At 44.7% G+C, this 22802-nt stretch overlaps 1 protein-coding gene across 1 annotated transcript in view; it reads right to left on the bottom strand.

Moving 5' to 3' along the window:
• Window positions 1-20629, bottom strand: part of trim54 (tripartite motif containing 54) — a 93161-nt gene extending 72532 nt beyond the window's left edge. Inside the window, exons 1-4 of the mRNA XM_078541433.1 lie at window positions 20298-20629; window positions 19579-19751; window positions 17596-17767; window positions 15567-15662 (exon numbers count right to left, since the gene is read on the bottom strand). Coding sequence (XP_078397559.1) covers window positions 15567-15662; window positions 17596-17767; window positions 19579-19751; window positions 20298-20465 — 609 coding nt within the window. The 5' untranslated portion in view covers window positions 20466-20629. The remainder of the gene's footprint in view (window positions 1-15566; window positions 15663-17595; window positions 17768-19578; window positions 19752-20297) is intronic.
• Window positions 20630-22802: the final 2173 nt, after the last annotated feature.

Below are 22802 nucleotides of genomic sequence, written 5' to 3'. Positions count from 1 at the left end.
CATATGCTGAAGAGATGGGGTGCAGCCCCACCTTAAAGGTGCTGAGAGCACACAGAGAGAATGAGGGAACTCTGTGACACCTGCCCACAACATTCTGGCAGCAATGACCAGCACCATCGAGGTGCAGGTATCACTAATGTGTCCAGGGAGTGAGAGGCCGGACCATCACTTTGGTATGAAAGCTGCACAAAGCACAGGGAAGAGGCCCTGGACTGAGACACCTGCCTTTATCTTCTGCAGAAGCATTTCACACCTTTTTTTATTCATTCAGGGGATGTGGACGTCGTTGGCTGGGCCAGCATTTATTGCCCATCCCTAGTTGCCCTTGAGTAAGTGGTGGGTGAGCTGCCTTCTTGAACCGTTGCAGTCCATGTGGTGTAGGTACACCCACAGTGCTGTTAGGGAGGGAGTTCCAGGATTTTGACCCAGCGACAGTGAAGGAACGGCGATATATTTCCAAGTCAGGATGGTGAGTGGCTTGGAGGGGAACTTCCAGATGGTGGTGTTCCCATCTATCTGCTGCCCTTGTCCTTCCAGGTGGTAGTGATCATGGGTTTGGAAGGTGCTGTCTAAGGAGCCTTGGTGAATTCCTGCACTGCATCTTGTAGATGGTACACACTGCTGCTACTGTGTGTTGGTGGTGGAGGGAGTGAATGTTTGTGGATGTGGTGCCAATCAAGCGGGCTGCTTTGTCCTGGACAGTGTCCAGCTTCTTCAGCATTGTGGGAGCTGCACTCATCCAGGCAAGTGTGGAGTATTCCATCACATTCCTGTCTTGTGCCTTGTAGATGGTGGACAGGCTTTGGGGAGTCAGGAGGTGAGTTACTTGTCGCACTGTCCCTAGCCTCTGACCTGCTCTTGTAGCCACAATATTTATATGGCTAGTCCAGTTCAGTTTCTGAGTGACACAAACAATGCTTATCAGAACAAGGAGCCATTGGCAGGGAGACATTCTTGAGAGTTTATTTACAATAATGAACATTATGTACAAGTGATAACACCCGTGCCCAGATTGTGCAACTACATCTTCTTAACTGTCCTAACTCTGCCGCTACTTCTTGGTGCTCCCCGGACATCCACAGTGGAGGTGGAGGCAGCCTGCTGACTGTGACGCCCTGTCTGTGATGACCTTGGCAGCATCCTCTGGAGGGCTGAGACCCGGAGGGCCCTGGCCTGCTTACGGGATTCTGCTGTGTGGCAGTGGCACCCTTGTTGTCCTGTGAAGCCGGAGCTGCTGAAGTCACAGGAAGAGGGGATTCAGGATCCACGGCATCCAAACGGCGCTCGATGGACCCGTCACTAAACCGAGGGCTGCAGTCTTTTTTGCCTTTCGGGGCCATCCTGTCTTCCAAGCAGCAGTCGTGGGCTGAAAGCGCTGAGAGGTGTTCGTGCAGCTGCACTTTAAATGTGGCGCCCAGCGTGATGAAGCAGCGAGGTGATGGCGTGGCAGGGGAATGAGAGCCCGCCTGCCATGGAAACAGCACGTTTCCTGTGAATGCAGAATTAATGCGGCGGGTTTGGGACAATACGGCGTGAGAAGCCGCCATTGCGGCCAGCGGGTAAACTGTCATTTTCCACCCCCACTACTGCACTCAGTGCAAAGCTGGGCCGACTCTGTCCTAGGAGTTTCCTCGTGATAAGCAAAAAAAGTTTGGGAACTGGTTGTGTGGGGAACTGCGAGGGGAAATTCCCATTCCCATGTTGCAGCTCTGAGGGATAACGCTGCTCTCTCTCTTTTGTTTTACATTCAGTGCACAACACTTAAAAGCAGAAACCAGATCCTCAATATGATTTTGGGCAAAATGTAAAAATTGGGACTCTCAAAATTATTAACAAATATGAAATCCACTTCACTTACATAGCTACAAGTTAAAAGTAAACATTTATTTAATCATCCTTAGCAAAGTTATCTGGAAGTAATTTTTACACCATACTATTAAGTTAATTTCCTCCTTTAAAATGAAATTCATTTGTTCAGCTAGTCCAAATGTATTTTCACTTATTCAAATATAACATCAGCTTTTAAAATTGAAATAAAATTTTATAAAATAAAAATTTGAATTTCTATATACAATGATCAAAAGAGGAATCAGGTATCAGGAATCAGGTAAATCAAATATACTAGATTGAATTGTTGTAATGTGGATTATTACAGTACATTTTCATGAGACTTAAGAATACATTGGTAAATAATGTTTAAACAAAGCCATGAGCTCAATTACTACATCCAAAGCAATACATTGCTCTCATGCAGTAAGCACATACCACAGATATTAATGCAATGACTTCAGTTCCACACTGACTGCAGCCTCAGAGTGGATTAACATTTCAAATAAAGAGATTCACAGAGCATATTTACAGGCTAGGATTGCAAGTCATGTCTACCCTCAGCATATCCCGTTTCATCCATTACTTTCAAATTGAACTCCATCTGGAATAAGTATCTACATATATTATACTAAGTTTCGCAACTCAGTTTAACAGTGCCTTAGATACAAAAAGAGGTTAATAAACAATGCAGCAAGTTCCACTCAACTGAAATCAGCTATGCATTGAATTTAATGTCAGGCAACATTTCTGGTTTCTGGAAAAGAACACTACCGGGGTTCTCAGGCAATAGGTTTTCCTTTGTGCTCTTCTGTGTGCACGTATGGCATTTGCTAACTATATGTAGTTTTTAAAAAAATCTGAAGTGAGGGGAAGAGAAAATGCACACGGAGCACGTGGTGCATGAAGCTCAAGATCTGTAAAATCAGAGGTAAAGGTAGCAAGTGTTGCCACATTTTAGGCCTTGTGCATAGCCAACTGAAACCTAACAGCGCCTTTTACTATCACTGTCATCCGGCATAAGATTACACCATGAAATTCCAGGGATGTTAAAAATCATGATTCCTTGACTTTTAAACAGCTTTGTTGCTCCATGCACCTTTCTGCCAGGCTCCTCCAGGTTATCCAACACTTGTGTATGCTTAGCTGTCTCCTTGTAAACAGCAGAGGATCTAAATTTAAACTGCCCTTGAGGTCACATTGGAGCAGTCTGACCTCAGGAAGCCACGTTACAAACGGAGGAATCTGCATCCTAGACCATATAGTGTGATCCCTTGGGATTGGGTAGCACTGGAGCAGCTGTCAAGCCGGCTTCATATTGTGGGCCTCTTGACTATTTGCAATATGAATATCCATAGGGATGTCCAGTTATGCGTCTTGTAATTCAGTCAGGCTTCCAATAGGAAGTAAAGGCCCTGTCTCCACATGGCAACAAAGTGACAAAGAAATATTAAAAATACATTGAAAGGAGGAGCACTCCCACTGACCTTTCGTTCCAATTGACACAAAGTTAGTTTGGTTTCCCCCTCTCACTGAAGGATCTGAGGCAGTGAAAGGAACACACTCAATGACTTAACTACATGCATTATTTGTTTAAATGTTTATATCTTGCATAGCGCAGGTTTCAGTAAAGCTGTGCACACGGGACTGATTGGTTTGGCTGAACAGAGTGAGAGCGGGAGTGCAGAGAGGGGAGAAGGTGCTAAGTATTTAAACCAAGAGGCAACAATGTAAAGTTAATAATCAGTAATTAATTAGGTTTAAGGGCATAAAATTAATTAGGTCGAGGGTACCGACATTACAAGGATCCAGATTGCACTAATTAAAAATCTGGTATACAAAAATAATTAAATAATAAATCAGTCAAGGGATCCTAAACCTACAAACAGGGAGGAGAAGGCCATTCGGCCCCTCGAGCCTGCTCCGCCATTCAATAAGATCATGGCTGATCTGATAGTAACCTCAAATCTGCATCCAGCCTACCCCCGATAACCTATCACCCCCTTGTTTACCAAGAATCTATCCACCTCTGCCTTAAAAATATTCAAAGGCTCTGCTTCCACCACCTTTTCAGGAAGAGCGTTCCAAAGGCTCGCTATCCTCAAAAACAAAATTCGCCTCATCTCCATTTTAAATGGATGACCCCTTATTTTTAAACAGTGACCCCTAGTTCTAGATTTGCGCAAAAGACAAAACATCCTCTCCACATCCACCCTGTCAAGACCCCTCAGGATCTTATATGTTTCAATCAAGTCACCTCTTACTCTTCTAAACCCCAGTGGATACAAGCCTAGTCTGTCCAACCTTTCCTCATAAGACAATCGCCCATTACACGTATTAGTTTGGCAAACCTCCTCTGAACTGCTTCCAACGCATTTACCCCTTTCTTAAATAAGGTGACCAATACTGTACACAGTACTCCAGATGTGTTCTCACTAGTGCTCGGTATAACTGAAGCATAGCCTCCCTACTTTCGTATTCAATTCCTCTTGCAGTAAATGATAACATTCTATTAGCTTTCCTAATTACCTGCTGTACCTGCATACTAACCTTTTGCGATTCATGCACTCAGATACCCAGATCCCTCTGCATCTCAGAGCTCTGCAATCTCTTACCATTTGGATAATATGCTTCTCTTTTATTCTTCCTGCCAAAATGCACAATTTCACATTTCCCATATTATACCCCAGATCTTTGCACTCACTTAACCTATCTATATCTTTTTGTAGCCTCCTTACATCATCTTCACAATTTACTTTCCCACCTAACTTTGTGTCATCAACAAATTTGGCAACCATCCCACCCATCCCTTCATCCAAGTCATTTATATAAATTGTAAACAGTTGAGGTCCCAGCACTGATCCCTGTGGCACACCACTAGTTACATCTTGTCAGCCTGAAAAAAACCCATTTATGCCTACTCTCTGCTTCCACTTAGCCAGCCAATCTTCTATCTATGCCAATATGTTACCCCCAAACCATGAGCTTTTATTTTACTCAATAACCTCTGATGTGGCACTTCATCAAATGTCTTCTGGAAATCTAAGTACAGTGCATCCACCGGTTCCCCTTTATTGACAGCACTTTATTTCCTCAAAGAACTCCAATACACTGGTTAAACATGATTTATCTTTCACAAAACCATATTGACTCTGCCTGATTACTTTGAACTTATCCCAATGCCCTACTATAACTTCTTCAATATTAGCTTCTAACATTTTCCCTATGACAGATGTTAAACTAACTGGCCTGTCATTTCCCGCTTTCTGTCTCCTCCCCCTTTTTGAATAGTGGAGTTACATTTTCTATCTTCCAATCTAATGGGACCTTCTCCAAATCTAGGGTGTTTTGGAAAATTAAAATCAATGCTTCAACTATCTCACTAATCACTCCTTTTAAGGCCCTAGGATGAAGTCCATCAGGACCCGGGCACTTGTCAACCCGTAGCTCCAACAATTTATTCAGTACCACTTCTCTGGTGATTGTAATTTTCCTGAGTTCCTCCCTCCCTTCCATTTCCTGATTTATAGCTGCTTCTGGGATGTTATTTGTATCCTCTATGGTGAAGAATGATGCAAAATACCTGTTCAGTTCATCTGCCACTTTCTTGTTTTCCATTATCAATTCTCCAGACTCACTTTTCATTGGGCCAACACTCACTTTGTTAACTTGTTTCTTTTTTCAATATTTATAGAAACTCTTACTATCTGTTTTTATATACCTGGCCAGCTTTCTCCCATACTCTAACTTTTCCCTCCTTATTAATATTTTAGCCATCCTTTGCTGTTCCTTATATGCTGTCCAATCTTCTGACCTGTCATCTAAACTTAAAAAAATGTATAAAGTAAACAGAAAGGTTTGTAGTAAAATGACGGACAGCTGAGATCCATTGCCTACACATACTGTGCCAAGTCGGAACATGCTTGTTTCATGTTTCTGAGATAAACAAGTGTGAAGGGAATGCCTCCACTTGCACTCAAATTTGGGGTTTCTGAGTTTGAAGAGCAGCTGCATTCAAGGGAGGACACGTGCTGAAAGCTGAGAATTTCCTGGAGTGCTCGTTCCAGGAGGTGGTCACTCCTCAGCCCCAGGGTGTTGAGGATGGTTGTAATTGAGTGGCCATCAGGCAGGGTAAGAAGAGGCAGGAAATCCAGGAATCCTCGTGACACTCTCAAACTGATCTTCACCACTGGATACTGGGGAGGATGACAAGACTTTGGGGGAGTGGAGGGGAGGGATTGCAGTCTAAAGCATCCTTGGCACCATGTGTAAAAGGCTGGCAGAGCAAAGTGTAAAAATGTAACGGTCACAGGGGGTTCAATAGTCAGAGGGATAGACAGGCATTTCTGAAACCACCATGAGTCTCATGTACAGCTTATGTGACTGTGACAAAGATAAATTATCCCTCCTTATCCTTCTCGACTCGTTTGCAGCCTTTGACACAGGTTGGCCTCACCATCTGCCATCTACTGTTGTCTAGTTGGGTGGGATTGTACTCACCTTGTTCCATTTACATGGTTATGGGGAAAGATTAGGGAGTGCGAATAGTTGGATAGCTCTTTGACTGAGCAAGCACAGGTACAATGGGCCAAATGATCTTCTTCTGTGCTGTACCATTCTGTGATTCTACACGTTAGACGTTTAAAAAGGGCACAAAGGCAGTTATGCAAATCTCACTGAATGTGTTACTTCCAGGATGGCTTGGTTCCCCCTATGAACCTCCCACCCATGCACCCCCCTCCCACCCCACCCCTCCCACCCACACACCCCCCTCCCACCCCACCCCTCCCACCGACCCACGCACTCCCCTCCCACCCCACCCCACCCACCCACGCACCCCCCTCCCACCCACGCACCCCCCTCCTACCCCACTCCACCCACCCACACACCCACCTCCCACCCCACCCCTCCCACCCACCCACGCACTCCCCTCCCACCCCACCCCACCCACCCACCCACCCACCTCCCACCCCACCCCTCCCACCCACCCACGCACTCCCCTCCCACCCACGCACCCCCCTCCCACCCACCCCACCCCACCTCACTCCACTTCACCTCGGTTCATTTACTGCTGTTCAAAGTTGCTGAGCTATATGAACAGAAGGGGACACTCCATCATGTATATGAGGGATATGGGCTTTTGGAACACATATTCCAAGAGGTTGCTGTCACACTGGCAGACAGAGTGACAGAAGATAAGGATGAGGTATGGGTAATCAGTCATCTGGATGGAGGAGGAATAGGAATGAGGGAAAACCTGAAGATATTAACTTGACAAATAAATTTTCAATATTGAATATTATTCCAAAGATGCTGACCCCAAGAATAGCAGCTACGATCAAAGCTATTGTACTAGGCAAAGTATGGTTTCCCACGGGCCACGGGAAGAGTTAAATGGGTGAACATATTGGTAATAGGAAAACTAATAGGGAGACTGGACACAGGCTCAAAAACCATAATAACAAATCCCAAATGGCGTGCTGCCTCCCAGAATTTAGAACCATAGAACCATAGAAAAGTTACAGCACAGAAGGAGGCCATTCGGCCCATCTTGTCCCTGCCAGCCCGAGTACACCCAGGTGCCCTTTCTAATCCCACCTTCCTGCACCCGGCCCATAGCCCTGCAGCTTACAGCACTTAAGGTGCAGATCCAGGTACTTTTTAAAAGAGTTTAAAGTTTCTGCCTCTACCACCAACTTGGGCAGCGAATTCCAGACACCCACTACCCTCTGCATAAAAAAGTTCTTCCTCATGTTCCCCTTACACTTTCTGCCACTTATCTTGAATCTATGTCCCCTGGTTCTAGGATTCTCCATCAAGGGAAACAATTTAATCCTGTCCACTCAACTATTCCCTTCATAATTTTGTACACCTCAATCAAGTCACCTCTCAGCCTTCTTTGTTCTAGGGAAAATAACCCCAACCTATCCAATCTCCTCGTAGCTACACTTTTCTAACCCTGGCAACATTCTTGTAAACCTCCTCTGCACTCTCTCCAGAGCTATTACGTCCTTCCTGTAATGTGGTGACTAGAAACTGCACACAATACTCCAGTTGTGGCCTCACCAGTGTTTTATACAATTCCAACATTATATCCTTACTTTTATATTCTATACCTCTGCCAATGAAGGAGAGCATTCCATATGCCTTCTTTACAACCTTGTCTACTTGAACCGCTGCCTTCAGGGACCTGTGTACTTATACGCCAAGATCTCTCACTTCATCTACCCCTCTTAGTATATTCCCATTTATTGTGTAATCCCTGTAACTGTTTGACCTCCCTAAATATATGACCTCACACTTCTCTATGTTAAAATTCATCTGCCACTTTACCACCCACTCCACCAACCCATCTATATCGTTTTGGAGATTATGGCTATCCTCTACACTATCCACTACTCGGCCAATCTTTGTGTCATCTGCAAATTTACCAATCGTGGCCCCCACGTTCACATCCAAATCATTAATATATAACACAAACAGCAAGGGTCCCAACACTGAGCCCTGTGGAATGCCACTTGAGACAACTTTCCATTCACAAGGGCATCCATCGACCATTACCCTTTGTTTCCTGTTACAAAGCCAACCTTTTATCCAGTTTGCCACATTACCCTGAATCCTATGGGATTTTACTTTCCTGACCAATTTGCCATGCGGGACCTTGTCAAATGCCTTGCTAAAATCCATGTACACAACATCCACTGCACTACCTTCATCAACCCTTCTTGTCACTTCCTCAAAGAATTCAATCAAATTTGTGAGGCAAGACCTTCTTTTAACAAATCCATGCTGACCATCCCTGACTAGTCCATGCCTTTCCATATGACAGTTAATTCTATCTCTCAGGATTGATTCTACTAATTTGCTCACCACCGATGTAAGGCTAACTGGCCTATAATTGTTTGGCATTTCCTTTGATCCCTTTTTAAACAATGGAACTACGTTTGCATTTCTCCAGTCCTCCGGTACCTCCCCTGTATCTAGTGAAGATTGGAAAATCATCCTCAGAGCATCTGCTATCTCCTCCCTGACTTCCTTCAGCAGCCTCAGAAACAATCCATCTGGCCCTGGTGACTTATCAACTTTCAAGGATTTCAACCCTTCGAGTACTTCCTCTCTCTTTATGACTATCCCGTCCAATATCTCGCAGTGTTCCTCCTGGACTACTATATCTACATCCTCCCTTTCCTTTGTAAACACGGAGACAAAATATTCATTCAAAACCCTTCCCACAGCCTCTGCATCTACACACAAGTTTCCATCTTCATCTCTGATAGGTCTCATTTTTTCCTTAACTAACCTTTTAGCATTAATGTATTGGTAAAATTTGATATTATGAGAGAGGCATAATTCAATGTTAAGGGTGTCACACCTTGGCAATCATTGAATCACCCAGTCTGGTGCCCCGCATAGTAGGGGTTAATTGTACTGGTAGGGGTTTAATATTTAAGTCTTTGTCTAACGGTGTGAATAATAAAATAATTGTTGTGAATTGTTCTCCAGCTTGAATCACCAACATGCACCAGGATGTCTTGTGGCTTTCAGCAATAGAACCAGAAACCTTCTCAACCCTGCCTTTAGTTAGAATGCCCGAACACTCTGTCCCCTGCTACTTATCAAAAACAATACATTTTTGTCACGATAATGAAGGAAAAACACCAAATTGTATCCAGAAATATTGGACTTTAAAAATAAGACCTGAGTTTTTAAAATGCACACATGCCACTGGCTGGAATGTTGCAGGGCGACTCCCTAACTGGTAATGGAACCCCACCCTGTTGCCAGACAAGGTACTTCTAAAGACATCCTCTGGTAGAGACAATGGGACATAATGGGAGATGAGTATCAGCTCATCAAGAAATCCTGTGAGCAATGACCGGACAGGTTTGTGAATTCACTTCCCACTTGAAATATACAGAGGAGGGGTTAAAACTGAACTGAAAAGCTGTCCTGGTGTCTGTCTGTTGGTGGGTGTCTGAGAGGGAGCAAGTGCTGCAAGTTTGACTCCGAATTAACAGCCACATACAGCACCCCTAAAAATCGCCATTTTGCAGGTATCCTGATCTTTCTCCCTCTCTACCGGAGTCAACTCTACTGGAACCTCGAAACCGGCTATTCGTCCACTGGAGTCAACTGTACTGGAACCTCGAAACCAACTATTCGTCCACTGGAGTCAACTGTACTGGGACCTCGAAGCTGATTATTCATCTACCGGAGTCAATTCTACTGGAATCTCGAATTGCAACAGCCACAGCACCTCAATCACCTACTCCCCATGAGTCAAGGACTGTTCCATATACCTTTTTACTTCACTTACTTCAAGCTAAATTCTTACTTTTAATCTGTGTGACCGTATATGCATGTGCCTTCTCCTTTCTTACCTTTAGTAGTTAATAAACTTACTCTTACCTTTAACTCAAGACTGATCAAATTGGTCCCTTTAAAACCAGAACGGTCAGGGCTGGGGTAAAGGTATCTGCGAAAGGGATCCTTTTTAGATTAAATCTTATTGCGGCCAACAGAAGGTGTGGGGGGTGGGGGGGGGGGCGCGCGCGCGGTGGTGTGGGAGGTGGGGTGTGGGAGGGGGGGTGTGGGAGGGGGGATGTGGGAGGGGGTGTGTGGGAGGGGGGGTGTAGGAGGGGGGTTGTGGGAGGGGGGGTGTGGGAGGGGCGGTGTGGGAGGGGGGGTGTGGGAGGGGGGATGTGGGAGGGGGGATGTGGGAGGGGGTGTGTGGGAGGGGGGGTGTGGGAGGGGAGGTGTGGGAGGGGGTTGTGGGAGGGGGGGATGTGGGAGGGGGATGTGGGAGGGGGGATGTGGGAGGGGGTGTGTGGGTGGGGGGGATGTGGGTGGGGGGGATGTGGGTGGGGGGGATGTGGGTGGTGGGGGGTGTGTGGGAGGGGGTGTGTGGGAGGGGGGGTGTGGGAGGGGGGGTGTGGGAGGGGGTTGTGGGAGGGGGGGATGTGGGAGGGGGGGTGTGGGAGGGGGGATGTGGGAGGGGGGGATGTGGGAGGGGGTGTGTGGGAGGGGGGGTGTGGGAGGGGGGGTGTGGGAGGGGGTTGTGGGAGGGGGGGATGTGGGAGGGGGTGTGTGGGTGGGGGGGATGTGGGTGGGGGGGATGTGGGTGGGAGGGGGATGTGGGAGGGGGTGTGTGGGTGGGGGGGATGTGGGTGGGGGGGATGTGGGTGGGGGGGGTGTGTGGGAGGGGGTGTGTGGGTGGGGGGGATGTGGGTGGGGGGGATGAGGGTGGGGGGGGTGTGTGGGAGGGGGTGTGTGGGAGGGGGTGTGTGGGAGGGGTGTGTGGGTGGGGGGGATGTGGGTGGGGGGGATGTGGGTGGGGGGGATGTGGGTGGGGGGGGTGTGTGGGAGGGGGTGTGTGGGAGGGGGTGTGTGGGAGGGGGGGTGTGGGAGGGGGGGTGTGGGAGGGGGGGATGTGGGAGGGGGGGATGTGGGAGGGGGTGTGTGGGTGGGGGGGATGTGGGAGGGGGTGTGTGGGTGGGGGGGATGTGGGTGGGGGGGGGTGTGTGGGAGGGGGTGTGTGGGTGGGGGGGATGTGGGTGGGGGGGGTGTGTGGGAGGGGGTGTGTGGGAGGGGGGTGAGGGAGGGGGTGTGTGGGTGGGGGGGATGTGGGTGGGGGGGATGTGGGTGGGGGGGGTGTGTGGGAGGGGGTGTGTGGGAGGGGGGTGAGGGAGGGGGTGTGTGGGAGGGGGGGATGTGGGAGGGGGTGTGTGGGAGGGGGTGTGTGGGAGGGGGTGTGTGGGAGGGGGTGTGTGGGAGGGGGGGATGTGGGAGGGGGTGTGTGGGTGGGGGGGATGTGGGTGGGGGGGATGTGGGTGGGGGGGATGTGGGTGGGGGGGGTGTGTGGGAGGGGGTGTGTGGGAGGGGGTGTGTGGGAGGGGGGGATGTGGGTGGGGGGGATGTGGGTGGGGGGGATGTGGGTGGGGGGGATGTGGGTGGGGGGGATGTGGGTGGGGGGGATGTGGGTGGGGGGGATGTGGGTGGAGGGGGGGTGTGGGAGGGGGGGTGTGGGAGGGGGTTGTGGGAGGGGGGGATGTGGGAGGGGGTGTGTGGGAGGGGGTGTGTGGGAGGGGGGTGAGGGAGGGGTGGGGGGCGGGAGCCAGTTCATCCCTCCTCACCCGAGGTTTACAATTTGGGGGTATTCCAGCCAGACGGTGACAAGTTGAGGGGTCTCGTCTTGATCAACAACTTTGGGGAACCTGACCTGGGGCTGGGTCCTAACAAATTTAACCAAATCGCACACTTTCTTGAAACAATTTCTCACTTTTAAATCCAGAATGTTCGTTGCCTTCAACCCTTTAATATGCAGCTGCATTATGAGGATATCATGTTGTCAATGCTTATCGCTACCCACTGCCCACCACACCCCCCAAACTAAGCCAAGTAAATGCTCAATCCTCTGCTTTACTCAGTAACTACAATTTCAGGGCCAAGTTGGTGAAAAGGCCTTCAGCTGTCTTAGCCCCTTCTCAGCAGAAACCTTTCAGGAGGAGAGCCCATCATTTATCCCATTGCTGACAGAAACCTTTGGTTCCAGCACCAGCTGCCACTGCAGCGGCCCACCCACCACCAAAACACCTCTCACCACCGGCATCTTCAGGACCTATTGATGAAGGGATGAAATATTACGCTACAGAACTAAAGGATGGCAAAAATGATTCGCTTTTCAAAGGAAGAGGCAGGGCTAAGCCAGGGACTTAAGTTAGTTAGCTTTATTTATTCCATGGCAAATTATAAGAGTCGACAATACAAAATTGGATTCAATAGGATGTAATGAGGTGAAGTAATTTTAGCCACAGTCCATGAGGAACCATAGGTATCCCTCTCTATTAGAAAGGGACAGGTAGTTTTATAGCTGGTGGGGCACCACCCCTGTATCAAGCATGAACCATGCTCAGTAGGCAGGCCTCCATGAGCTACCACAGCCACCATGGGGACTGGACCCACGCTGTTGGCATCATTCTGCACCACACTCGAGCTATCGAACCGACTGAGCTGACCAACCTTCCATGCAGGGAAATGGGATTGCAAACCAGAGTAGAGAGGTTTAAAAAGTTAGGGCAGGTCTTTTACCTTGTCGGTTGGGGGTGGCAGGCAGGCCCGAGAGCTTGTGTGAAACTGCCCGCCTCCCGCGATCGGGTCCCGGCTGCCATTTCACGCTGGATGACCAGTTAACGGCCGGTCGGTGTGAACTGTGCCCTGAAATGCTCAGTGCTGCCAGGGTGGGGAGTGGGAGGGTGAGTGAGCTCCCAAATGCCACATGGGCGCGGCTGAGTGCACGGAAAGCTCCTTGAAGGCACAGAAATGCCTCAGGGAGCTGAAGGATTTTAAAAACATAAATAGAGAATTTAAAAATGTCAAAAACATGTCCCCTCGTGTGACTCCGTCACATGAGCAGGGACGTGTTAGAAATGAGTGTTTTTTTAAAATCACTGGTTGAAACCTCATCCCACCCGTGCATGAGGCTTTGCAAAAAATGCAAAGGCCGCTTGGCCTATTCGCCTGTCCACCAATCAAATGGTTGGACGAGCAGCAAAAAATTTGTTTAATTAATTGACTAAGGGCCTTAACACGCCTCTTAAATGTCGGTGGGCGCACTGCCGCCTCTCATGCGCACCCACCGAGCGAAATATTGTGAGGGTGTGTGATAACATGGGGATGATTGCCCAACGTCATCGTGCACTATTTTACTCTGGTTCAGGACTGGCACCCACTTACCTGACAAGGGAACAATTCTGCCCTTAGTATTTTTTTCCTCTGGAGTTGAGACATACATGAAGTGACTATAATATTATGAGTTATAGTCGGGTAAATAGATTGTTTCCATTGGCTAGCTGTATGTCAATAAGTACGAATTAACAATAATAACGAAAATAATTAAAAGGGGAGGTCAGAATAAATGTTTAAAGAATGGATAAGACCTGGAATTCACTGCTGCAGAGCTCAGTCTTTTAAACATTGCTTAAAAAGGGGGATACTAGCATGTTTTGACAAAAAACAAGACTAGATAATTCACGTGGAGAGAAACACAGGCACAAACTTGGAGAGCCAGCTGGCCTGTTTCTATACTGATGAAAATAAAAGAAATGAGAGAAGAAAAGGAAAAATTCACAATTTAACATGCAAACACACCAAAACTATTAATTCATAGTGAGTGACAAAGTAGTTCATGTTGAACAACGAATCTATGGGTAACACACACCCTATGCATTCAGGAGCTATAGGAAATATTCTGCCATTGTCTTATGCTTCAATGAACTCGTCATCCAATATGCCAAGCATCATTTTCTCTTTTGTTATTGACTGTAATCTTTTTCAGTTACTAAATTCATTGTTAAATCATTGCAATATACCTAATGAGATTACTACATCATTTATCTTATTAATACCAGACTTGGACATTTTTTATTAAATATATTTCCAACATTCACTCTGTGACTTTAAAGAGTCGCTAAGGTTAGTAGCTGCCTTGAGGTCAAACGTTTTCAACTATCCACAAAAATAAATTTTCCTTTTCATACATAATCTGTCAAAATGTTAATGGCAAAATAATATTTTATTTAAATCAGAAGGAAGCAAATTGTAGGAAGGCAGAATTTGCTCTGTTTATAGCACATTCTGAAATAGAAAATAGGTTAAGACTGGTTTTAGTTTTGGACATGGCACAGGAAAGCCACAGTTCAAAGTTTAAATTTGGGAAGCTATGCTGTACTTTGTTGGGATTTTGAGATATCAGCACTTTGATGTCTGCAGCTTTTTAAAATGATACGAAAAAATAGACTTGCATTTTAATGGTCTGGTTTTGATGTACCATACTAAAATATGCGATGAAACAAAATAACTCATTCTGTGTTTAAAGAGGTAAATTTCAGCCGCACCTCTATAATGCTGGAGAGCTTCATGCTGCCCTTTTGCAGAGTACCACCTGCATGGCACTGATATTACCTTTACTATTATATGAAATAACACATTGAATAGATCTGACATATCTAAAAAGACACAGTGCCCCAGGCCCTTGACTGTTTTTTATTTGTCCTTTCATCAATTGACTTAAAGACTCCTGGCTGCCAAATGTTTGCAAGGAAATGGTAGCTAATGACAAACCCAAACAATACTGCTCCTTACGCATTGACACTGTACAGCAGCTTGCATTTTCATAATGTTTTTAACCATAATAAAGTGTGTTAAGGCACTGCACAGGAGTGTTACCAAACAAAATTTGACACTGAGCCATAGGAGGAGACATTAAGATGGGTGACTAAAAACTTGGTTAAAAAGACTGACAGAGAATTTTAAAAGAGAACAACGATTTAGAGAGGCAGCGGGAGGGAATTCCAGAGTTTGGGGCTGAGGTAACTGAAAACATGGCCATGAATGATAGAGCAAATATCATTGGGGATGTGAGGGATTCGGAAGTGGAAGTTTGTTATGATTTTGGAGAGTTGCGGGACTGGAGGAGTTTACAGAGAGGGGGGAGGAGTGAGACCAGGAAGGGATTTGAAAACAAGTGTGAGAATTTCAAAATGAAGCCTTACTGGAATGGGAACCAATATAAACCAGGGAACACAGGAATAATAGAAGAATGGGATTGACAACTACTGTAGGCTTGGAGTTTTTATTAATTGAATTAGACACTTCTTGAGGGCCATCTAATGGATAATAACTCAAAGGGAGTCATCATTTCACAGCTTTAGTTACAAATATATTGGTGTAGGTCTACTCACCTCAATGGTTTTACAAATCTCTTCCAGCTGAGTAACGATGGCTTGGATTCTGTCATTTCCTGCCACCAGCATTGCAATACCGTCACTCAGCTCAGTCTGCAAAAAATAGCAACACTGATAAGGCCAGAGCACAGACTATTCTGGTCAGCAAAGATAACACAAGATCCATTTCTTTGATGCATTGAATACTTCTGCAGGCAACCTAATAGCAACTCCTTTAAGATTATTTTTTAACACTCAATTTGAGGTACACCAGCTTTTCTACACCAAAGGGAACTATGAATAATCCTTCATTTCTCCCAACCCAATGATCCAATAGCCAAATGCGCAGTAACAACAGCTTGCAATCTGCCAACAAACCCCGCCAGGCGCTCATCCCTTTCTGTCTTTGCTTTTCTTTCTCCCCGCGTCCTTTTTTTCTCCTTTCACTTTTTCTGTTCTTGTTTTTCTTGTCACCTTGCTTTTTTTTACAGCATAACTTCATTTGCTATTCGCTTCTGTTCTCCTCTTCCTCTTCCCCTTCGCTGAAGTCATGTGCAATTGTATATGTCAGTCAGTAAAGGCAGGAGTACCAAGGAGAAGCGTTTGTTTCAATCATGAAGTCAAACATAGGAAGGATCAGGAATAGGACATTCAGTCCCTTTGGCCTGTTCTGTCATTCACTTAGATTATGGCTGATCCCTTTCTTATCTGTATTTACAAATAGCAAGAGCAAATGCACAGGATTCAGGAAGGTAGGGAACAGGTAGCAGATATCACAAACAGCAGCTCAACATGTGATAGGAGGCTGTAGGGGTGAAAACCAAGGAAGATAGTGAACAAGTGTCTTTTTGTGCAGGTTCTCAAGAGAACCTTCTAGGCCATTTTATAACACGAACCCCAATTACAAGAAAATTGTCAATGGAACCCCTATAGAATAGTGGAGTTTGCTGCTTCTCAGGTCATAGAATGATAAAATCTGAACTCCATTCATTACAAAAAGCATGCGGATGTCAGAGTGCTGGATAGATAGCACAACAGCTGTTGCTGAAACAAATAACTGTTTCACTCTCCACAGATGTTGTCAGGCCTACTGAGTTTTTCCAGCATTTTCTGTTTTTATTTAAAACTAGATTTTATCTTAGCCAATTAGAGTAATGCACAAAATCAAACTATAAAATACAGAAATGCTAGGCAAGTGATCGGACTGTTTTGCCAAGGTGCAAACAGTTCCCAGTTTATGTAAATGGAATATATTACTTACTTTCTCAAGGGCAATTAGGGATGCGCAATAAATGCTGGCCTAGCCAGTGACACCCACATCCCATGAATGAATAAAAAATCAAACCAGATCAGTGACAGAATTCGCATCTGCAGCAATCATTAGGTATGTGATGAGTTGTCAATCAATTCTCCCAGTTTCATGCTCTTAAAATATTGGGGACATAGATTTTATTTAAATAAGTATATATGAACATGCAAATTAGGATCAGGAGTAGGCCATTTGGCCTATTGAGCTTGCTCCGCCATTCACTAAGACCATTACTGATCTGACTATGGCCTCAACTCCACATTTTGCCTATCCCCAATAACCTTTGACTCTCTTGTTGGTCAAGAATCTATCTACTTCTGCCTTAAAAATATTAATTGTCCTTGCCTCCACTGCTCCCTGGGGAAGACAGTTCCAAAGATTCACGACCCTGAGAGATAAAATTCTTACCATCTCCATCTTAAATGGGAGACACCTTATTTTTAAACTGTGCCCCCTGGTTCTAGTCTCTCCCACAAGGGGAAACATCCTCTCAGCAACCACCCTGTCAAGTCCCCTCAGGATCTTATATGTTTCAATAAGATCACCTCTCAATCTTCCAAACTCCAATGGATACAGGCCCAGCCTCACCTTTCCTCATAAGGTAACAACTCCATCCCAGGTATCAGTCGAATGAACCTTCTCTGAATTGCTTCTAATGCATTTATATCCCGATGAATATATATGAAATTTATGATGGACATTTATATCCTAAATGAAAACAAAATATCATTAAGATACCTTTTGACGTTTGTAGACATTTTGAAGAGGTGCCACTTCACAATCTTTGTGAGCGCCAAAGACTTTGCACATTGAGCAAGTTGGGACTTCACAAGTTAGACAGTAAATGTTTACTTTTTCATCTTCATGCTCTTCACACATTAACTGCTGGTCAGATTTGGTGTGCAGAGGCCTGGAGGAGATGAATTATTAGGAAGTGTTAAAGCAAAATAAAATACACTGTGACCATAATTTCGGGAAGCTAACTATTTCTCCAAAAACAATTGCACCAACACCCCCACCCCCAGACTCAACCCTACCCCTAACCCCAACACATCTCCAACCCTACCCCCAACACACCCTCAAACCCAACCCAAACCATATAAAGTGCCATATAAATGTGCAAACCAAAGAGAACCTTGCATAATTCATAAACTTTAAACGTGAAATGTTTAATAACTAATCATAAATTCAGAGAAAATATAATAGAGTGATCATGATATCAAGATAAGATCAAATGTAAATGAATGGTTAATAATTAAATCAATCTTGGGGGGCTTATCAGGTGCCATACTTAACTCAGTGATAGCACTTTGTCTCTGATTCAGTCACTCATAGGCTTAAACCCCGATTCCTAGAACAAATTATTTTGTCATTAATCTCACTGCTGTTTACAGAATCCCAATGTGCACAAACTGGCTGACGTGTTTTCTTAAATTACAACAGTGACTACACTTCATTGGCTGCAAAGCATGTCTGATTGTCTATGAATGTGAAAAGCATGATATAAATTTTTAAGTCAATAATTAGACCTTTTACCCATTATTGTTATCCGGAAAAATATGTCACAACCACAACCCTAGATTGTCTAAATGAATGAGACCAGAAGATTCTGAAGAGAAAAGTGATTAAATTAACTTTGCCATTGAGAATTTAGTTTTATCATTAAAATGGTTTACATGAGGTTTGAATTGACCACACTGTGCAGTCCATCAGTCACAGCTTCCTGCTTTAAAGGTGGCTTTATATGAATAGTGATGTTGATGGTATGCTATCATATAAAGAGAGGTCTGATGGCATCAGATAGCCTCATTTTTGAGGATTTTACAAATAACAACTCCACAAAATGTGTGGAGTCAGATTTTCCCCCTTTTCTCCATCAATCATTGGTCTCTGGCCTTAAATAGGCTTTGATTTAGAGCTCCAACAGAAAATAAGTTGTTGGAACCTGGAATTCTTTGCTAGTTGAGGCAAAGGCCATGACATCTTTTAAAGGAAAACTGAATATTTATTTGGAGCAGTGGAAGACAAAGGGCTGTTGAGGGAGATCAAGGCAGTAGGAATAGTTTTGGATTGCTCTAATAAAGAGTCAGCGCAGACATTATCCAAATAGCCTCCTACTATTCTGGAAACCCTGAGCAAAAGATGAAGAGGTAACACTGGACCACTAAGGTCCCTTTGAATATTGCTCCCAAAAACCCAGTTACATATAAAAGAACCTTAGCTCTGTGCTTACCAACAATGTAAACTGTAGAACTCAACAATTTTCATCTTCCTTTCCTCTGTTGTCAGGTTGTTAAGTCCAAAGCTTGATGCCCTCTAATCAGACTTGCCTAACTCACCTCATCACCCCTTTTCTTCTCTCCAACCATGCTGGTTTCTTCATTTAAAAACTGTGACCACTTTTACCCATTACTATTTGAATTTCCATTGTGGGGAATTCTACTCCATTCCCAAGGGGATTTAATATTGTTTCTTCACACTTACTAACAATTGAATCCTTGAATGGAGCTGGTGGAAAATTGGCTTCTTTGTCCACCTCAGCTAATAGAACAATTGAGGAGTGAATGGCTGTATGAGGATGGTACTGCCCAAACAATGAAGCAGCAAGAACTAAGAGAAATGGCAGAAAAATGAAATTTTTCCTCTATGGGTGCAAACCATTCACTAAAGCATATATATTCCCTGCCCAGCTGTCTCTATAAATAAAGCATATTGCATAACCTGGATGATTCTTGCTTGTAGATGTCAATGATATTTTCCACCAGGAGATTTCTCTGCAGGCCATAAACTCCGTGGCGATCAAGTACTACCTCATGTCGGCAGGAAGGACAGCGAAAGCGACCCCCTGAAGGCACTGTAGTGGAGCCCCTTGACTGCCAGAATGGGTTGGAAGCCTGAGAATTACATACCAAATGAAAATGTCAATCTGCCCTGAAAAATGATTCAGTCACACCACCTGTTTACAGATACTCTACTGTCTTCTTGTCAATCTTCCTCTTTTGGAGTTCTTCTTCATTGTTTTTTTTTTGCTTCAATTGTATTAAAGCAGCTGAACACCAGTGCCATCTACCATTGGTCAGGTAAGGAGAAATGTGCCTTTTTTATTTAAAAAAAAAAGTAATGAGCTGGACTCAGTGATCATTTCTCCCCTCCCACTGAGTTTGTGATCCGACATATTTTCCTTTCTCGTTTCCCTTCTCGGTTGTCCTTTTACTTGCAGTTTGGCCATCTAGACAACCTCACACACGAGCAGGCCTCGAACTACCTTTTTAAAACTATTTTTCTGAAGGGCACTTTTCACCTGCTTAAAAAGTTTATACATTTACTAAAAATATAAACACAGAAAGCAGATACTCTAATTACTCAATCTATTCATAGTACACTAAAATGAACAGCTATACCATGGTCAAATATTAGTTAGCAATAATTGAAAAACCTACCTGGAAAACATCATTGGCGCATTTTCGACACAAGTTGTGCTGACATGGTAAAATGACCACTGGTTTTGTGAACATTTCCAGACAAATGGGACAAATAAGTTGCTTCTCCAAACTGTCCATTGTCTGTGCGCCTCCAAGCATCGGTTTGAATCCCACCGCAAGGTTCATCCCCGAAGTCAGGAGGTTCACTTGATCGGTTAAGTAGTAATTAATTCTTTTCCCTTCTCCTCAGAGCTCTGATTTTTCTACCTTTCGCTCTCAGCTGAGACGTCAACTGTTGGGCAAACAGTTAAATTTAGAATCATTTCACGAGGGTCGTATCTCCTTTCTTTTAAGCAAAAGGTCACATGGGCTAACAGTTGTGAGCCTTGCATTCCTCACTCCATATTTATCTCCTGAAATGTGAGACTGAGAAGAGCCATTTTGCTGGGCAGCTCTTCTCCCAGTCAAGTGATATTTAGTCACGTTGTGGTATGCCACAGATTAGATATAAATTCAGTAGTAAATTGCTAAAATAAACTTGAATGCATTTCAAATGTTTTCAAAATCAACTCTCTAAATTAGGTTTCAAATTCAAAACCTGAAATTAAATCCATAGAGGAAAAGATATCAGGGTAACTTGCTCCCAATACCTGATAAATGATTTTAAATCAGTGCAGCTTGTTCTCTACACTGCCAATTAATTTCTGCCCAGCAATATATTCTTGTTAAGTTAGTACCTTTTATTTCACATTACAACATTCATCTGCTGTCATGAATAACAGATACATAAGAGTGAAAAGATTGCAAACTAATTGATTAGGAACTACTCACAATCCATAGACTAATAAAGATGTCTATTGAAATCTTCTTCAATGAACACACATGATAACAGCACTATTACATTGGATATAAAAGGTATAATCACAAACAAGTTACATTGATCAAACATTGCCAATTTCCTTCTGTGTTGTAATTAAGTGCCCAATTTTCTGAGAGGTTGCAATGACAAATGAAAGGAGTGGGTATCTGTTTTAGAGGCCCTGAGGGAAAAGGAGAGGGTGGATCCTGTGGGATGGTTCCCCGAGCAGACTGTCAAAGTCATTTGGCAGAATGCCTCATCACCAGAACTTTCCTACAAGCACCAAGATGTAGCTTGGCTGGTGGTGAGAAAGGCCCTCCCTGTCAGATCCTTCCTACACGCCAGGAGTGTCACTCCCTCCGCACATTGCCCTCGAGGTGGCTGTGGTGGGGAAGAGACCATTGTTCACCTCCTTGTGGATTTTGCCTTTGCAAAGATGGTCTGGAGGGAGATGCAGTGGTACTTGTCGAGGTTTATCCCGGGCAGTTCTGTGTCACAGGACTCTGTGCTCTACGGGCTGTTACCAGGGACACACACCGAGACAAACATCAACTGCAGCTGGAGGATCATCAGCTCGGTGAAAGACGCTCTTTGGTCTGCCCGAATCTTGTTGATCTTCCAGCGCAAAGAGTTGTCCACAACTGAGCGTTGCAGACTGGCACATTCCAAGATCCAGGACTACGTGCTGAGGGACGCACTAAATCTTGGGGCAGCCATCGCAAAGGCCAAAAGGGGAAAGGTCACTGTCTAAGACCTTTCTGCCACAGGGCACCAAGGAGCTGGAAATTGTGTAGACCCCTTGGGCTGTATGACTCACAATGAATGTATGCAGTGAAAACTATGTGTCACAATTGTACCTCAGAGTGCAACATGATCTATGTAGATAACTTGAATACCATTGCACTGACTGTCTGTAATGACCATGTTGAAATGTCTGTAATGTTCATTGATTGTATTGAAATGCCTCATGATCTATGTGGAAAACTTGGACATGATCGCACTTATTGTGATGGCCATTTTGAAATGTTTTGTAATATTCTTGCAGATATTTTATGAATAAAGTATATTTTTCCAAAAAAAAAATGAAAGGAGTGGGTATCCCTAGTAAAAGTAGATAGGGAATTGGCTGAAGGAAAAGCAGTATCTAGGGAGGAATGCCAGACTGATCTGATGCACTCAATAACGAGCCCCTTTTAGTGCTGGAATCTCAACTACTTCCAGAACATATAAAAAATCTAGTTCATTGTAAATGGTCCCCTCTCCTCAGCTTTTGGCTCCCTCACTTTCAAATCTGACATCACCACCCTCCTCCTCAAAATGACCCACACTTGGCTTCTCTCCTCACAAATTATCATCCCATCTCCAAACACCCTTTCCTCTCCAAAGTCATGAGACGTGTGTCACCATTCAAATCCATGCCCACTTCCCCTGCATCTTCTTGTTTGAACCTTTTCCTCTCCCACCACAGACATGAAACAGCCCTAACAAGGGTCGCAAAATACATTCTCTGATGGTGACCCCCTGCAACCTCCCTGCAGCTTTTAACACAATTGGCCCCACCACCCTCCCCCAATTTGTTTTATTCATTCACGGGATGTGGGCATTGCCGGCTGGGCCAGCATTTATTGCCCATCCCCAATTGGCCTTCAGAACTGAGTGGCTTG

Source organism: Cetorhinus maximus, chromosome 5 (genome assembly GCF_964194155.1).
Source record: "Cetorhinus maximus chromosome 5, sCetMax3.hap1.1, whole genome shotgun sequence".
In the NCBI taxonomy this organism is placed as follows: Eukaryota; Metazoa; Chordata; class Chondrichthyes; order Lamniformes; family Cetorhinidae; genus Cetorhinus; species Cetorhinus maximus.
This window is presented reverse-complemented; position numbering and strand designations above follow the sequence as displayed.